The 17,420-nt window shown below is 40.5% G+C and overlaps 1 protein-coding gene across 1 annotated transcript in view; it reads left to right on the top strand.

The window, feature by feature from the left end:
- Nucleotides 1-3,203, top strand: part of CDC16 (cell division cycle 16) — a 29,707-nt gene extending 26,504 nt beyond the window's left edge. Inside the window, exon 18 of the mRNA XM_078070050.1 lies at nt 2,722-3,203. Within this exon, the coding sequence (XP_077926176.1) occupies nt 2,722-2,981 (260 nt within the window). The 3' untranslated portion in view covers nt 2,982-3,203. The remainder of the gene's footprint in view (nt 1-2,721) is intronic.
- The last annotated feature ends 14,217 nt before the right edge of the window (nt 3,204-17,420 follow it).

The raw sequence follows: 17,420 nt of genomic DNA, 5'->3' as shown, positions 1-17,420 counted from the left end.
TTTCTAATAAACGAAAAGGCTCTGGCATTAACACTTTATAAAATGGGTTTATAGCATATTAATAGCATATTAACTTTTACATTTCAGTGGGATATTAAGTTGGCTTACATTCACATTATGGTGCTATATAATTCTTTAAATAATTTTTTTGTAATAATAAGCAAGTCTTAAGATAAATCTGGATGAAATTGCTGTATTTGGGCACTCACTTAGTTACAAACTTTGTAAGGTAACGAGGGTGCAGTGAGGTTAAACCTGAGACCTGGACATAAAACCATGAGAAGAAAAAGTGTTAAGTTAATTAAATTAGGCTTCAATAAAATGAAGAACTTCTGTTCATCAAAAACACTGTTAACAGAGTAAAAAGTCAGGTTATAGACCGGGAGAAGTTATAATTTGTAGAGTGGTCAAAGAACTTGTGTCTAGAATACAAAAAATCCTATAAATCAATTAAAAGTTCAATAAAAAAATGGGTCCATATTGCACTATATGTTAACTAGAATTTAAATAAAAATTTGAAAAAGAAAAAAAAAAGGTCCAAATGGGCAAAATACTTGAACAGGAGCTTCACCAAAGAGGATATCCACCGATGTGGCAAATGGATGTGCTCAATATCATTACATATCATGGAAATGAAATTAAAACCATACTGAGATGTCACTGAGATGTAGCCAAACTGGCTACAAATGGAAAGTACTAATAGTGCCTAGTGTTGGTGGTGATACGGAGCAGCTCATACTCTGGTGTATTATTGATTGCTGGTGGACCACACTTGGGAACACTGTTGAACGTGTCTGCTGAAGGTAAATAGGCCTGTTAGATCTGTTACGCGTTGCTACCTGACAAACCACTCCAACCGACAAGGACGCATTTTTTCTCACAGTTCTCTCGGTTGATTGGTGGCTCATTTGCTGGTTTCATTCACTAATGCAGCTGTGGTCAGCAGGCACTGGATGGGCTGATGGTCTAAGATGGCCTCATGCATAGATGGGGACCTTAGCTGACCCAGCTGGGCCTCTTAGGGTCTTTTATCTTAGGCTTCTTCACAGCAGGGAGGTCTCCGGGTTCTAAGGATGAGAATTAAAGCCTCAGGAGCTCTTGAAAGCTGGGAGTGTCACAAAATCACTTCCGTCACATTCTGTTCAGCACAAGTCACACGACTGAGTGCAGTGTCATCCTGGGTGGGGGCTGAGAGGTGTGATTCGTTGGGGTGTGAGGGTGGTGACCTGCCATGCTGCTCTTAGGATGTGGGAGTTCTACTCCCAGGTGTGTGCCCCGTGGTACAAGGGCCTCAGGAAGCCAGCGCTCACACACAGGATTGTTTCCAGCAGCTGTGTTCGTAATGACACCTCACTGGAAATAACTGAATGTCCACGCATAGGAGAATGGAGAAAGAAATTGTGGCGAGCTCATGCAATAGAGTACTACACACTTGAAAGGACTATTAAGTCTTGCTGTAACATAGGTGAATCTCATACATTTTGACAAAAAGAATATACACTGATTAATTCCATTTATGTGAAGATTAGTAATAAGCAAAACTAATCAGTGGTGATAGAAAAATTTGAGCAGTGATTACTTCTGGCTTGGGATGGGGAGGTATTCACTGGAAAGGGCACGACGCGGTTTTTTGGGAGCTGGAAGTGTGTTCTCTTTCCGTCTGGTGGTGGTTATGTGGGTATATGCATATATGAGGATTTGCCCAGCAGTGCACACTTTATGGTGTGTATGTTATGGCTCAGTTTCTTAAAGCTAAAGCATAAAGCTTGAGCTCTGGCATCCTAAAGACTCTGGGTTGAAATCGCAGGTCTGCCACTCAGCCACGTGGCTTTGGGCAGGTCTGAGCCTCAGGTTCCTCTTTTTTTCAAGGAGGATTGTGAGGCTTAAATGCAAAATTCCTGTAAAGCTAGGGAGAGTCTGGAGGTAGAGGGCTGAGTGAGACACACATTTTGCCTGTCCCCACAAAGCTAATGGTCTTACAGTGTACCAGTCATTATATACTCTTTTTATTTTTTTTATTTGGGTTGTAATTGTCACATTGCATATTAGCTTCAGGTGTACGACATAATGGTTCAATATTTGTATATATTGTGAAATGATCACCCGAAGTCCAGTTATATGCATCACCTACATAGTTAGAAAATTTTTTCTTTTGATGAGAACTTTTAAAATCTATCTTAGCAGCTTTCAAATATGCAATACAGTATGATTAACTCTAATCACCAAGCTGTACTATTTTTATTTTTAGAAGGCTTGCATGTCATTATCTGTCAAAACACCTATTACTGAAAGGTATTAGTTTGAACTGTGTAAAATTATATTGTTTATGTCAGAAATGATTGCATCTGTTGGAAGTCTCTTGTCCATTAGTCTTAAGATTTTGATGTGTGGAAAGTGTATTTCCTTTCACTGTGGTTTCTGTGTGTCTCGCGACTGTCGTTCGTAGCAGGCGAGGTCGAGTGCCTGCCGGCTGGCTCTCCCGCTGTGGGAGGGCTTTAGGAATGGGCAGTGCTGAGCCACAGGGCACTGAAACTGCATGTGCTTCTAAGTCTCCCAGCAACCCCCCTTGATAATAAAGAGAAAAAGAAGAGGAGAGTGGGAATGTTTTCTCTTGTGAGCTGTACCTGTGTCTAATGATGGAGGCAGTGCTGTGTGACCATGGAAATGACAGATAAATGACGGAGTTTCTTACCTTACTCTCCTTATGGTGTTTCCTTTTAGGAGCAGACATTAAAGACAAATTAAAATGTTATGACTTTGATGTGCATACAATGAAGACACTAAAAAACATTATTTCACCTCCGTGGGATTTCAGGGAATTTGAAGTAGAAAAACAGACTACAGAAGAAACAGGGCTTGCACCACTAGAAACCTCAAGGAAAACTCCAGATCCCAGACCTTCCTTGGAAGAAACCTTCGAAATTGAAATGAATGAAAGTGACATGATGCTGGAGACCTCTATGTCAGATCACAGCACATGATTGCAGACAGGTCTCAGCTCCATTTTGTCCTGGGGGAGGTCAGGGTTCCCTCACATCTTGTCCTATCTTCAGAATTCCCCATTTCTTGATACGAATGCAGACTGCACCTCTCCATTTAGGACTAGAGACGTGCTGGAAGAGACCAGACTGCACACCTTTGCAACACATGTTTTCTAATCCTACAAAACAATTCTGTGTAGAGGAATAAAGAGGTAAATTGTGTATTATGTCTTTTTTTTTCCTTTTTCAATCAGCTTTTCTTTTGGACTGATTTTAGGTTTATGGACAAAAGCTGCAAAGGTAGCAGAGAGCTCCCACAGACCCCTCACCGGGTTTCTCCCCGTTCACATCTCAAGTAAACAAGGAACCTTGTCATAATGGAGAAGTGCATGCCTTCCAGGAGCCACACTGCACTGAGCTCTCCTTAGGCTCCTCTCTGCTGTGACCGTGTCTCAGGCTTCTCTGGTCTTTCATGACCTAGATGGATTTGAGGACTGGTCAGTTGTTTTGTAGAATTAACCTCGATTTGAGTTTGTTTGATGTATTTCTCGTATTGGACTAGAGTTCTTGGTTTTGGGAAGAAAATACCACAGATGTGGATGAAGTACTGTTCTCATCACATGTTAGGGGGTACACAATATCAGCATGACTTATCACAGATGGTGTTAATCTTGATGGTGCCTACCAGGTTTTTCCACTGTAAAGTTACTTTTTTTTCCCCCCCTGCCCATAATGCATGCTTTAGAAGGAAGTCATGAGGGGCGCCTGGGTGGCTCAGTCGTTAAGCGTCTGCCTTCAGCTCAGGTCATGATCGCGGGATCCTGGGATCGAGCCCCACATCAGGCTCCCTTCTCCGCGGGAAGCCTGCTTCTCCCTCTCCCACTCCCCCTGCTTGTGTTCCCTCTCTCGCTGTCTCTGTCAAATAAATAAATAAAATCTTTAAAAAAAAGAAGCAAGTCATGAAGTTCAGCCTGTCTGCAATAGGACCAAGGTTTTGTTTTTTTGGGGGGTTTGTTTGTTTTTAGGACCAAGGAGTTTAAGCTCCACCCCTGGAAAGGAGAATATCTGCATATATTATTTGGAATTCTTCTATAATGAAAATTTGTGTCTCCTCCCGTTTAATCAACCATCAGTTTGGACTTACATTTTAGATTCCTAATCCTACACAATATTATTTTAGGGCTTGGGTTGTTTCAGTGTTGGCCATTGGGAGCTCCTTCAGCTTGGCTCCTGTGGCCCTGTGATATACCCCCATCCATTTGTTTTTTTGTTTTGTTTTTTATCTTTATTCTGGTAAAATATACATAACATGAACTGTGGACTTCAGTTAATAATGCATCACTGTTGATACAAATCCACCAGTGCAAGGTGTGGGTACAGGTGTGGGTGGGAGTCCATGGGAACTTGTGCTTTCTGTTCCATTTTCCTGTAAACCTAAACTGCTCTAAGAAATGAAGTGTGTGAGTCTGTGGTTATAGAGCTAGGTAGATAGCCATCTTAACCATTTTTAAGTGTACAATTTAGCGGCATTTCCGTTAAGCATTAACTCCATACTCATCCCTCCTGCTAGCTCCTGATGATAACCTTTAATCTTTTTCTTTTTTTTAAGATTTTGTTTATTTGAGAGCAAGAGAGAACACGAGCAGGGTGAGGGGCGGAAGGAGAAGCAGACTGCCCACTGAGCGGGGAGCCCGATGCGGGGTTCAGTCCCGGGATTGTGGGATCATGACCTGAGCCGAAGGCAGAGGCTTAACCACTGAACCACCCAGGCGCCCCCTGATAATCTCTATTCTATGTCTGAATTTGCCTATCTAGACCAATTCGTGTAAGTGGAATCTTAACAGTATCTGTCCTTTTGTGTCCGACTTTATCTAGCATATTTTTAAGGTTCATTCCTCTTGTAGCTTTTATGAGAACTTTATTCCTTTTTATGGCTGAGTAATATTCCATAACATATATCATCTATATCACATTCATCTGTGGATGGACACTGGGTTGTTTCTATCTTTCAGCTATTGTGAATAATGTTGCTATGAACAGGAGTGTATAAATATCTGAGTACCTGTTTTCAGTTCCTTTGGGTATATGCCAGGGAGTGGAATTGTTGGCTCATGTCCTAATTCGGTGCTTAACTTTTTTTTTTTTTTTTTAAAGATTTTATTTATTTGACAGAGACAAAGCAAGAAAGGGAACACAAGCAGGGGGAGTGGGAGAGGGAGAAGCAGGCTTCCCGCCGAGCAGGGAGCCCAATGCGGGGCTCGATCCCAGGACCCTGGGATCATGACCTGAGCCGAAGGCAGACGCTTAACAACTGAGCCACCCAGGTGCCCCTCGGTGCTTAACTTTTTGAGGAACTGGCCAACTTTCTACAGCAACTGCCCATTTTATATTCCCACCACCAGTGCATGAGGTTCCGGTTTCTCTGCATCCTTACCAGGGCTTTTTACTCTTTCTTTGTTATTATAATCATTCTAGGGGGTGGGAAGGAGAAGCTCTTTTGGTTTGATTTGTGTTTCCCTAATAACTATTGATGTTGAGCATCTTATCCTGTACTTATTGGCCATTTGTATGTCGTCTTTGAAGAAATGTCTATTCATATCTTGTGTCCACTTTCATTTTTATTTTGTCTTGTTTTGTATGTTGTTATGTCACCATACATCATTAGTTTTTGATGTAGTGATCCACGATTCATTGTTTTTGTATAACACCCAGTGCTCCATGCAGTACGTGCCCTCCTTAATACCCATCACCGGGCTAACCCATCCCCCCACCCCCTCCCCCAAAACCCTCAGTTTGTTTCTCAGAGTCCATAGTCTCATGGTTCTTCTCCCTCTCCAATTTCCCCCTCTTCATTTTTCCCTTTCTTCTCCTAATGTCCTCCATGCTATTCCTTAATGTTCCACAAATAAGTGAAACCATATTTGTGTCCACTTTTAAATTGGGCTGTTTATTTTTTTGTTGTTGAGCTGTTGTGGTCCTTTATCAATTCTGGATATTCTCAGATATGTGATTTACACATCTCTTCCCCCATTCTTCCATTGTCTTTTCACTCTTTTTTTTTTTTTTTTTTTAAGATTTTATTTATTTGACAATGAGAGAGAGCACAAGCAGGGGGAGCGGCAAGCGGAGGGAGAGGGAGAAGCAGGCTTCCCGCTGAGCAGGGAGCCCCATGCGGGACTCGATCCCGGGACTCCGGGATCATGACCTGAGCCAAAGGCAGTTGCTTAACCAACTGAGCCACCTAGGTGCCCTGTCTTTTCACTCTCTTGATAGTGTCCTTTGATGCACAAATTTTTAACTTAATAAAGTTTATCTATTGTTTATTTATAATTTGGTATTATATTTACAAAACTATTGCCAAATTCAAGGTTATGCAGATTTTCACTTAGGTTTTCCTCTAAGGTTTCCATAATTTTAGTTCTTAAACTTAGGTCTTTGATCCATTTTGAGTTAATTTATGTAAATGTAGTAAGTTGTTCAGTTTCACTCTTTGGAGTGTGGATATTCAGTTTTCCCAGCACCATTTCTTAAAGAGACTCTCCTTTCCCCATCGAATAGTCTTGGCACCCATGTCAAAAATCAATTGTTGAGAAATATGAGGGTTTATTTCTGGGCTCTGGATTCTCTTCCATTGGTCCATATGTGTATCCGTAATGCTAGTACCACACTGTTTTGATTGCTGTAGCTTTACTAGGCTTTGAAACTGGGATATGTGAATCCTCCAACTTTGTTCTTTTTTTTTTGAAGTTTTATTTATTTGAGAAAGAGCACAAGTAGGGGGAGAGCAGAGGGAGAGGGAGAAACAGACTCCCTGCTGAGCAGGGAGCCCACCGCGGGGCGATTCCAGGACCCTGAGATCATGACCTGAGCGAAGGCAGACGTCTAACCGACTGAGCCACCTAGGCACCCCTCCAACTTTGTTCTTTTTCAGAATTGTTTTGGCTGTTGTGGCTTCCTTGAATTTCCATATGCATTTAGTTTTGTTTTTGTTTTTTTCCATTTCTGCCAAAAAAAAAAAAAAATGGCATTGGAATTGTCACAGGGATTTCATTGAATCTGTAGATCTTAATATGTCATCTAATCCATGAACACAGGCTCTTTCCATTTATTTAATTTCTTCCAGCAGTGCTTTGTACTTTTCATTGTGTAAGTCTTTCACCTTTGGTTAAATTTATTCCCAAGTATTTTATTCTTTTGGATGCTATTGTAAATGGAAATGTTCTCTTAGTTTCCTTTTTAGATTGTTCATTCCTAGCGTATAGAAATATAACCAGTTTTTGGGGGGGCGGAGCAAGATGGCGGAGGAGTAGGAGACCTGGATTTCGTCTCCTCTCAGGAATTCAGCTGGATAGGGATCAAACCATTCTGAACACCTACAAACTCAACAGGAGATTGAAGAAAAGAATAGCAACAACTCTCTGAACAGAAAAGCAACCACTTTCTGGAAGGTAGGACGTGCGGAGAAGTGAATCCGAGGCGATATTCGGGAGGATAGACGGCGGGGGAGGGGCCTCCGTCAGCCGCTTCTGGCAAGTGATAGAGCCGCGGAGCACAAAATCGGAGCTTTTAGAAGTCTGCTCCGCTGAGGGACGTCACTCTGGGGGCTAAGTGGGGAGTGGAACCCTTGCGGGACAGTGTGGTCTCGGGACCCTCGGGGTCACAGAAAGACCGGGGGTGCCTGAGGGCGGCAGAGCTCCCAGGTATCGGAGCAGGGAAGCCGGCTGCAGAGACGGAGCCCAGGCGCGGGCTCTCAGCTCGGGGTTGCCATACACCGTGATCCGCGGCACAGTCGGGCCACTGCTCCTCCAGCAGGGACCCAACAAGCGGCAGATCCGGGGAGACTCACCTTCTTCCCCCGGGAGGAGAGGTGCGGGAGCGCACCGCGGGGATCTGCTGGGTTCGGAGACTCCACCCGGGGTCGGGTGCCAGATAGAAAGGCGCGGTCACAGGCCGGGTGAGCACGGAGTGCGGCCGGAGACCGGGGAGACGGGAGTGACTGACGGCTTTTCTCTGGGGGCTCACTGAGGAGCGGGACCCCGAGTTCTCGGCTCCTCCGGGCGGAGACTGGGAGGCCGCCATTTTCAATCTCCACCTCCAAAGCTGTACGGAGAGCTTGCAGGGAACAAAAGCTCCCGAGAGCAAACCCGAGCAGATTATTTAGCCCGGACCGGCAAGGGCGGGGCAATTCCGCCTCCGCAGAGACATTTGGGAACCACGGCAACAGGCCCCTCCCCCAGAAGATCAGCGAGAACAGCCAGCCAAGACCAAGTTTACCGATCAGTGAGAACGGCAGAACTCCAGCGCTAGGGGAATACTGCACATAGAATCCATGGCTTTTTTACCATGATTCTTTAGTCTTTCAAAGTTAATTTTTTTTAACTGTCTTTTTTTCTTTTTTTTTGAATTTTTCTTTTTCCCTTTTTCAACCAACATCTTATCAATCCCTTTTTTAAAAAAACATTTTTATTTTTCATTTTTAGAGTCACATTCTATCCCTTCATAGTAGTTACCCATATTTTTGGCATATATATATAAGTTGTTCTCTCTTTAAAATTTTGAGATAGTTTCTTCTAACAGATCAAAATATACTCTAAATCTCTAGTGTATGGTTTTTTTCTACTCCCCTGCCTGATCACATTCTCTCCCTTTTTTCTTTCTTTTTTTTTTTTAATCCTCTTCTTTCTTTTTTCAAACAACTTATCAATTCCTTTTATAAAATTTTTTATAATTTCCATCTTTACAGTCATATTCCATCCCTTCATCATATCAACCCTTATTTTTGTACATATATAAGTTTTTCTTTCTTTAAAATTTTGGGAGGCACTTTCTTTTAACAGACCAAAATACACCCAAAATCTAGTGTGTGGCACTGATCTATAAACCAGCCTGATCTTATTTGATCACATTCTGTTTTTGTTTTGTTATGTTTTGTTCTGTTTTTGTTTGTTTTTATCTTTATCTTTTTCCTTTTTTTTTTTTTTTCTCTCTTTCCCTTTCTTTTCCCACTGCTTCAGGTCTTTTCTGATTTGTTTAGAGTATATTTTCTGGGGACGTTGTTACCCTGCTAGCATTTTGTTCTCTCATTAATCTATTCTCCTCTGCACAAAATGACAAGACGGAAAAAATCACCTCAACAAAAAGAACAAGAGGTAGTACCGACTGCCAGGGACCTACTCAATACGGACATTAGTACGATGTCAGATCTAGAGTTCAGAATCATCACTTTAAAGATACTAGCTGGGCTTGAAAAAAGCATGGAAGTTATTAGAGAAACCCTTTCTGGAGAAGTAAAAGAACTAAAATCTAACCAAGTAGAAATCAAAAAGGCTATTAATGAGGTGCAATCAAATATGGGGGCGCTAACTGCTAGGATAAATGAGGCAGAAGAAAGAATCAGTGAGATAGAAGACCAAATGATGGAAAATAAAGAAGCTGAGAAAAAGAGAGATAAACAACTACTGGATCATGAGGGCAGAATTCGAGAGATAAACGATACCATAAGACAAAACAACATTAGAATAATTGGGATCCCAGAAGAAGAAGAAAGAGAGAGAGGGGCAGAAGGTATAATGGAGCAAATTATAGCAGAGAACTTCCCTAATTTGGGGAAGGAAACAGGCATCAAAATCCAGGAAGCACAGAGAACCCCTCTCAAAATCAATAAAAATAGGTCAACACCCCGACATCTAATAGTAAAACTTACGAGTCTCAGAGACAAAGAGAAAATCCTGAAAGCAGCTCGGGAGAAGAGATATGTAACCTACAATGGTAGAAACATTAGATTGGCAACAGATTTATCCACAGAGACCTGGCAGGCCAGAAAGGACTGGCAGGACATATTCAGAGCACTAAATGAGAAAAATATGCAGCCAAGAATACTATATCCAGCTAGGCTGTCATTGAAAATTGAAGGAGAGATAAAAAGCTTCCAGGACAAACAAAAACTAAAGGAATTTGCAAACACGAAACCAGCCCTACAAGAAATCTTGAAAGGGGTCCTCTAAGCAAAGAGAGAGCCTAAAAGCAGCATAGACCAGAGAGGAACACAAACAATATACAGTAACAGTCACTTTACAGGCAATACAATGGCACTAAATTCCTATCTTTCAATAGTTACCCTGAATGTAAATGGGCTAAATGCCCCAATCAAAAGACACAGGCTGTCAGATTGGATTAAAAAACAAGACCCATCAATATGCTGTCTGCAAGAGACTCATTTTAGAACCAAAGACACCCCCAGATTTAAAGTGAGGGGGTGGAAAACCATTTACCACGCTAATGGACACCAAAAGAAAGCTGGGGTGGCAATCCTTATATCAGACAAATTAGATTTTAAACCAAAGACTGTAATAAGAGATGAGGAAGGACACTATATCCTACTTAAAGGGTCTATCCAACAGGAAGATCTAACAATTGTAAATATCTATGCCCCTAACATGGGAGCAGCCAATTATATAAGGCAATTGATAACAAAAGCAAAGAAACACATCGACAACAATACAATAATAGTGGGGGACTTTAACACCCCCCTCACTGAAATGGACAGATCGTCTAAGCAAAAGATCAACAAGGAAATAAAGACTTTAAATGACCCACTGGACCAAATGGACTTCACAGACATATTCAGAACATTCCATCCCAAAGCAAAGGAATACATATTCTTCTCTAGTGCCCATGGAACATTCTCCAGAATAGATCACATCCTAGGTCATAAATCAGGTCTCAACCGGTACCAAAAGATTGGGATCATTCCCTGCCTATTTTCAGACCACAATGCTTTGAAACTAGAACTCAATCACAAGAGGAAAGTCGGAAAGAACTCAAATACATGGAGGCTAAAGAGCATCCTACTGAAGAATGAATGGGTCAACCAGGAAATTAAAGAAGAATTAAAAAAATTCATGGAAACCAATGAAAATGAAAACACAACTATTCAAAATCTTTGGGATACAGCAAAGGCAGTCCTAAGAGGAAAGTATATAGCAATACAAGCCTTTCTCAAGAAACAAGAAAGGTCTCAAGTACACAACCTAACCCTACACCTAAAGGAGGTGGAGAAAGAACAGCAAATAAAGCCTAAACCCAGCAAGAGAAGAGAAATAATAAAGATCAGAGCAGAAATCAATGAAATAGAAACCAAAAGAACAGTAGAACAGATCAACGAAAATAGGAGCTGGTTCTTTGAAAGAATTAATAAGATTGATAAACCCCTGGCCAGACTTATCAAAAAGAAAAGAGAAATGACCCAAATCAACAAAATCATGAATGAAAGAGGAGAAATCACAACCAACACCAAAGAAATACAAACAATTATAAGAACATATTATGAGCAACTCCATGCCAGCAAATTAGATAACCTGGAAGACATGGATGCATTCCTAGAGATGTATCAACTACCAAAACTGAACCAGGAAGAAATAGAAAACCTGAACAGACCTATAACCACTAAGGAAATTGAAGCAGTCATCAAAAATCTCCCAAAACACAAAAGCCCAGGGCCAGATGGCTTCCCAGGGGAATTCTACCAAACATTTCAAGAAGAATTAATACCTATTCTTCTGAAACTGTTCCAAAAAATAGAAATGGAAGGAAAACTTCCAAACTCATTTTATGAGGCCAGCATTACCTTGATCCCAAAACCAGACAAAGACCCCATCAAAAAGGAGAATTACAGACCAATATCCCTGATGAACATGGATGCAAAAATTCTCACCAAAATACTAGCCAGTAGGATCCAACAGTACATTAAAAGGATTATTCACCACGACCAAGTGGGATTTATCCCTGGGCTGCAAGGTTGGTTCAACATCCGCAAATCAATCAACGTGATACAATACATTAACAAAAGAAAGAACAAGAATCATATGATCCTCTCAATAGATGCAGAAAAAGCATTTGACAAAGTACAGCATCCTTTCTTGATCAAAACTCTTCAGAGTATAGGCATAGAGGGTACATACCTCAATATCATAAAAGCCATCTATGAAAAGCCTACAGCGAATATCATTCTCAATGGGGAAAAACTGAGAGCTTTCCCCCTAAGGTCAGGAATGTGGCAGGGATGTCCACTATCACCACTGCTATTCAACATAGTATTGGAAGTCCTAGCCACAGCAATCAGACAACAATAAGAAATAAAAGGCATCCAAATCGGCAAAAAAGAAGTCAAACTCTCACTCTTTGCAGATGATATGATACTTTATGTGGAAAATCCCAAAGACTCCACCCCAAAACTGCTAGAACTCATACAGGAATTCAGTCAAGTGGCAGGATATAAAATGAATGCACAGAAGTCAGTGGCATTCCTATACACCAACAACAAATCAGAAGAAAGAGAAATTAAGGAGTTGATCCCATTTACAATTGCACCCAAAACCGTAAGATACCTAGGAATAAATCTAACCAAAGAGGCAAAGGATCTGTACTCAGAAAACTATAAAATACTCATGAAAGAAATTGAGGAAGACACAAAGAAATGGAAAAACGTTCCATGCTCATGGATTGGAAGAACAAATATTGTGAAGATGTCAATACTACCTAGAGCAATCTACACATTCAATGCAATCCCCATCAAAATACCATCCACTTTTTTCAAAGAAATGGAACAAATAATCCTAAAATTTGTATGGAACCAGAAAAGACCCCGCATAGCCAGAGGAATGTTGAAAAAGAAAAGCAAAGCTGGCGGCATCACAATTCCGGACTTCCAGCTCTACTACAAAGCTGTCATCATCAAGACAGTATGGTACTGGCACAAAAACAGGCACATAGAGCAATGGAACAGAATAGAGAGCCCAGAAATGGACCCTCAACTCTATGGTCAACTCATCTTTGACAAAGCAGGAAAGAATGTCCAAAGGAAAAAAGACAGTCTCTTCAACAAATGGTGTTGGGAAAATTGGACAGCCACATGCAGAAGAATGAAACTGGACCATTTCCTTACACCACACACAAAAATAGACTCAAAATGGTTGAAAGACCTCAATGTGAGACAGGAGTCCATCAAAATCCTGAAGGAGAACACAGGCAGCAACCTCTTCGACCTCAGCCGCAGCAACTTCTTCCTAGAAACATCGCCAAAGGCAAGGGAAGCAAGGGCAAAAATGAACTATTGGGACTTCATCAAGATAAAAAGCTTTTGCAAAGCAAAGGAAACAGTCAACAAAACCAAAAGACAACTGACAGAATGGGAGAAGATATTTGCAAATGACATATCAGATAAAGGGCTAGTATCCAAAATCTATAAAGAACTCATCAAACTCAACACCAAAAGAACAAAGAATCCAATCAAGAAATGGGCAGAAGACATGAACAGACATTTTTCCAAAGAAGACATCCAAATGGCCAACAGACACATGAAAAAGTGTTCAATATCGCTCGGCATCAGGGAAATCCAAATCAAAACCTCAATGAGATACCACCTCACACCAGTCAGAATGGCTAAGATTAACAAGTCAGGAAATGACAGATGTTGGCGGGGATGCGGAGAAAGGGGAACCCTCCTACACTGTTGGTGGGAATGCAAGCTGGTGCAGCCACTCTGGAAAACAGTATGGAGGTTCCTCAAAAAGTTGAAAATAGAGCTACCATATGATCCAGCAATTGCACTCCTGGGTATTTACCCCAAAGATACAAAAGTAGGGATCCGAAAGTGTACATGCATCCCGGTGTTTATAGCAGCAATGTTCACAATAGCCAAACTGTGGAAGGAGCCAAGATGTCCATCAACAGATGAATGGATAAAGAAGAGGTGGTATATATACACAATGGAATATTATGCAGCCATCAAAAGGAATGAGATCTTGCCATTCGCAACGACGTGGATAGAACTGGAGGGTATTATGCTGAGCGAAATAAGTCAAACAGAGAAAGACATGTATCATATGACCTCACTGATATGAGGAATTCTTAATCTCAGGAAACAAAGTGAGGGTTGCTGGAGTGGGGGGTGGGGTGGGAGGGATGGGGTGACTGGGTGATGGACACTGGGGAGGGTATGTGCTCTGGTAAGCGCTGTGAACTGTGCAAGACTGTTGAATCTCAGATCTGTACCTCTGAAACAAATAATGCAATATATGTTAAGAAAAAAAAAAGAAGAAGAATGTAGCAGGAGGAGAAGAATGAAGGGGGGGAAATCGGAGGGGGAGAAGAACCATGAGAGACGATGGACTCTGAAAAACAAACTGAGGGTTCTAGAGGGGAGGGGGGTGGGAGGATGGGTTAGCCTGGTGATGGGTATTGAGGAGGGCACGTTCTGCATGGAGCACTGGGTGTTATGCACAAACAATGAATCATGGAACACTATATCTAAAACTAATGATGTAATGTACGGGGATTAACATAACAAAAAAATTAAAAAAAAAAAAGAAATATAACCAGTTTTTGTGTGTTGACTTTGTATCCCGAATGTATTTATTAGCTTTAACAGAGTGTGTGTGTTTGCACACACGTGTGTATTTATTTAGAATTTTCTACATAATAGGATCATGTCATCTGCACATAGAGATAGGTCTACTTCTTTTTCCAAATTTGGATTCCCTGTATAACTGCTCTGGCTAGAACTCCAGTATTATGTTGAATAGAAGTGACAGAAACAGGCATCCTTGTCCTGTTCCTGATCTTAGGGGGAAGGCTTCAGTCTTTCACCATCCAGAGTGATGCTAATCGCAGGCTCTCACTGATGCCCTTCACCGTGTCGGAAAAGTCCCCTTCTGTTCCTAGCCTATTGAATGCTTTGTTGTTGCTTTTTATCAGGAAAGGTTGCAGATTTTGTGAAATGCTTTTTTTTGTGGATCAGTTGTGATGGTGAGGGGTAAAGAGTTCTCGGATTTTGGGGCTGTTGAGGGGAAAATATGACCATAAGGTGGCAGTAGCCCATTTTATTTGGGCAGCTGTATTTGAGCAGCTCTTTGGGGGCAATGTGGTAGCAGCAGGGCAGGAAGTCTCGGGGTTAAGGGGTCTGAAGTGCAGTGGCAGTGTGGTCTTTCACAGTCCCGGGGTTTGTCTTATTTACAGCTAGCAGATGCTGGGTGTAGATTGGCCTGGTATGCAAAACAGGCCAGCTCTAGATGGCTAAAGATATGCTTATTTAAGCTATATTTAAAATAATTACATGTGTAAAAATTGGATTTCCTATTGTTGGGCTTCAGCTAACCATCTCCGCCTGCTGTGAAGAAGTAAACAACATGGGGGTCAATATACGGGGGACATCTCTGGCTCGTTTATATAACATCGTGTAGATTTTTCCTTCATTCTATTAATGTGATACATACTGATTGATTTTTGTATGTTGAACCAGCCTTGCAATCCTGGGATAAATCCTATTTGGTCATGTTGTATGATCTTTTAATATAATGCTAAATTCAGTTTAATTATTTTTTGTTGAATTTACATATACATTCATAAGAGATATTTATTGGTCTGTAGTTCTCCTGTAGTGGTTTTGGATCTTGTATTGGGGTAATACTGGCCTCATAAAATGAGTTAAGTAGTAGTTTCTCCTCTTCAGTTTTTTTGGGAATTTTTTGAAAAAGATTTGGTGGAATTCACCAGTGAAGCCATCTGGTCCTGGGCCTTTCTGTGTTGGGAGATTTTTGATTACTGATTCAGTCTCCTTACTTGTTACAGCTGTTTCTTTTTGGGTCAGTTTTGGTAGTTTGTATGTTTCTAAGAATTTGTTTCATCTGGGTTATTCAGTTTGTTGGTTCATAGTATCCTGTTATCCTTTATTTCTATAAAGTCTGTAATAATTTCTCCTCTTCCATTTTATGATTTTAGTAGTAAGAGCTCTTTTTTCTCCTCAGTCCATCTGCCTAAAGGTTTGGCAATTTTGTAGAGCATTTCAAGGCATCAGCTTTTGCTCTTAGTAACTTGCTGTTGTTTTTCTAGTTTGTATTTTCATTTCCAGTTGATTATTTATTTCCTTCCTTCTGCTAGCTTTGGGTTTAGTTTGCTATTCTTTTTCTGGTTCCTAAGATGTAGAGTTTTATTATTGAATTAAGATTTTTTTTTTTTAACATAAGCATTTAGAGCTATAAGTTTCCCTCTGGGCACTGTTTTTGCTGCATTCCATAAATGTTATGTTGTGTTTTTTTCATTTGTGTTTAGGTATTTTCTAATTTTCCTTGTGATTTCTTTTTTGACCCATCGGTTGTTTAAGAGTGTGTTGTTAAATTTCCCACATATTTGTGAGTTTTCTGGCAACCCTTCTATTATGAATTTCCAGTTTTATTCCATTGTGGTTGGAAAGGATACTTTGTGTAAGTTCAGTCTTTCTAAGTGTATTCAGACTTTTCTTGTAGCCTAATTTATGGTCCTTCCTGGAGAACATAGGCTGTTCACTGGAGAAGATTGTGTATTCTGCTTTTGTTGGATGGAGTGGTCTGGTTGGTTTATAGTACTTTTCAAGTCTTCTATTTCCTTGTTGATCTTCTGCCTCCTTATTCTGTTACTGAAAATGGAGTGTTGAAGTCTGAAACTGAGCGTAGAATTGTGTCTTTCTCCCTTCCATTTTGCCAGTTTTGGCTTCATGTATTTTGGGGCTCTCTTCATGGATGCATATATGTTATACTTCTTTCATCTTCTTGATGGATTGACCCTTTCATCAATATATAATGTCCTTTTTGTCTTTTATAACAGTTTTGCCAGCCCAGCTCTCTCCGTTACTATTTACATGGGATATTTTTTCATCCTTTTACTTTCACCTTTTTGTGTCTTTGTATCTAAGCAAGTCTCCTATAGATGGCATACAAATGGACCATAATTTTTTTTATCCATTTTGGGTTTTAATTGGAGAATTTGATCATTTACATTTGAAGTAGTTACTGATAAGGAATTTAGCTTAAGCTGCCACACAGCTGTTTGTTTTCTGCGTGTCGCATATTTCTTGTTCCTCAGTTCCTTTCACTGCCTTATTTTATAGTTGATCTTTTTGTGTATTTTGTATATTTCTGTATTTTTGTTGTTGTTTTTCTTCATGGCTACCTTGGGGATTACATTTTCCATCTTAAATTTATAACCATCTAATTTGAGTAATCCCAATTTAGTGTTAGTAGCATACACACACTGCTGCTATGCGCCTCGCCTTCCCCCTTTCTTAATATTGCTATTGTCACAGATTATGTCTTTATTCATTGTTCCCATTAACATTGATTTATAATTTTTGTTTTATTCATTTGCCGTTTAAATCATACAGGAAAAAAAGAATTACAAACCAAGAGTACACTAATACTGGCTTTTATATTTACCTATGTAGTTATCTTTACCTTTGTTCTTTATTTCTTGATAGGATTTAAAATTATTGTTTAGCATTCTTTCGTTTCAGCCTGAAGGGCTCCCTTTGGCATTTTTTTTTTTTTTTTTTTTAAGATTTTATTTATTTATTTGACAGAGAGAGACACAGCGAGAGAGGGAACACAAGCAGGGGGAGTGGGAGAGGGA

This window comes from Halichoerus grypus, chromosome 4, assembly GCF_964656455.1.
Source record: "Halichoerus grypus chromosome 4, mHalGry1.hap1.1, whole genome shotgun sequence".
Taxonomy (NCBI): Eukaryota; Metazoa; Chordata; class Mammalia; order Carnivora; family Phocidae; genus Halichoerus; species Halichoerus grypus.
The sequence above is the reverse complement of the archived record's forward strand: the minus strand, read 5'-3'. Positions and strand labels throughout refer to the sequence as shown.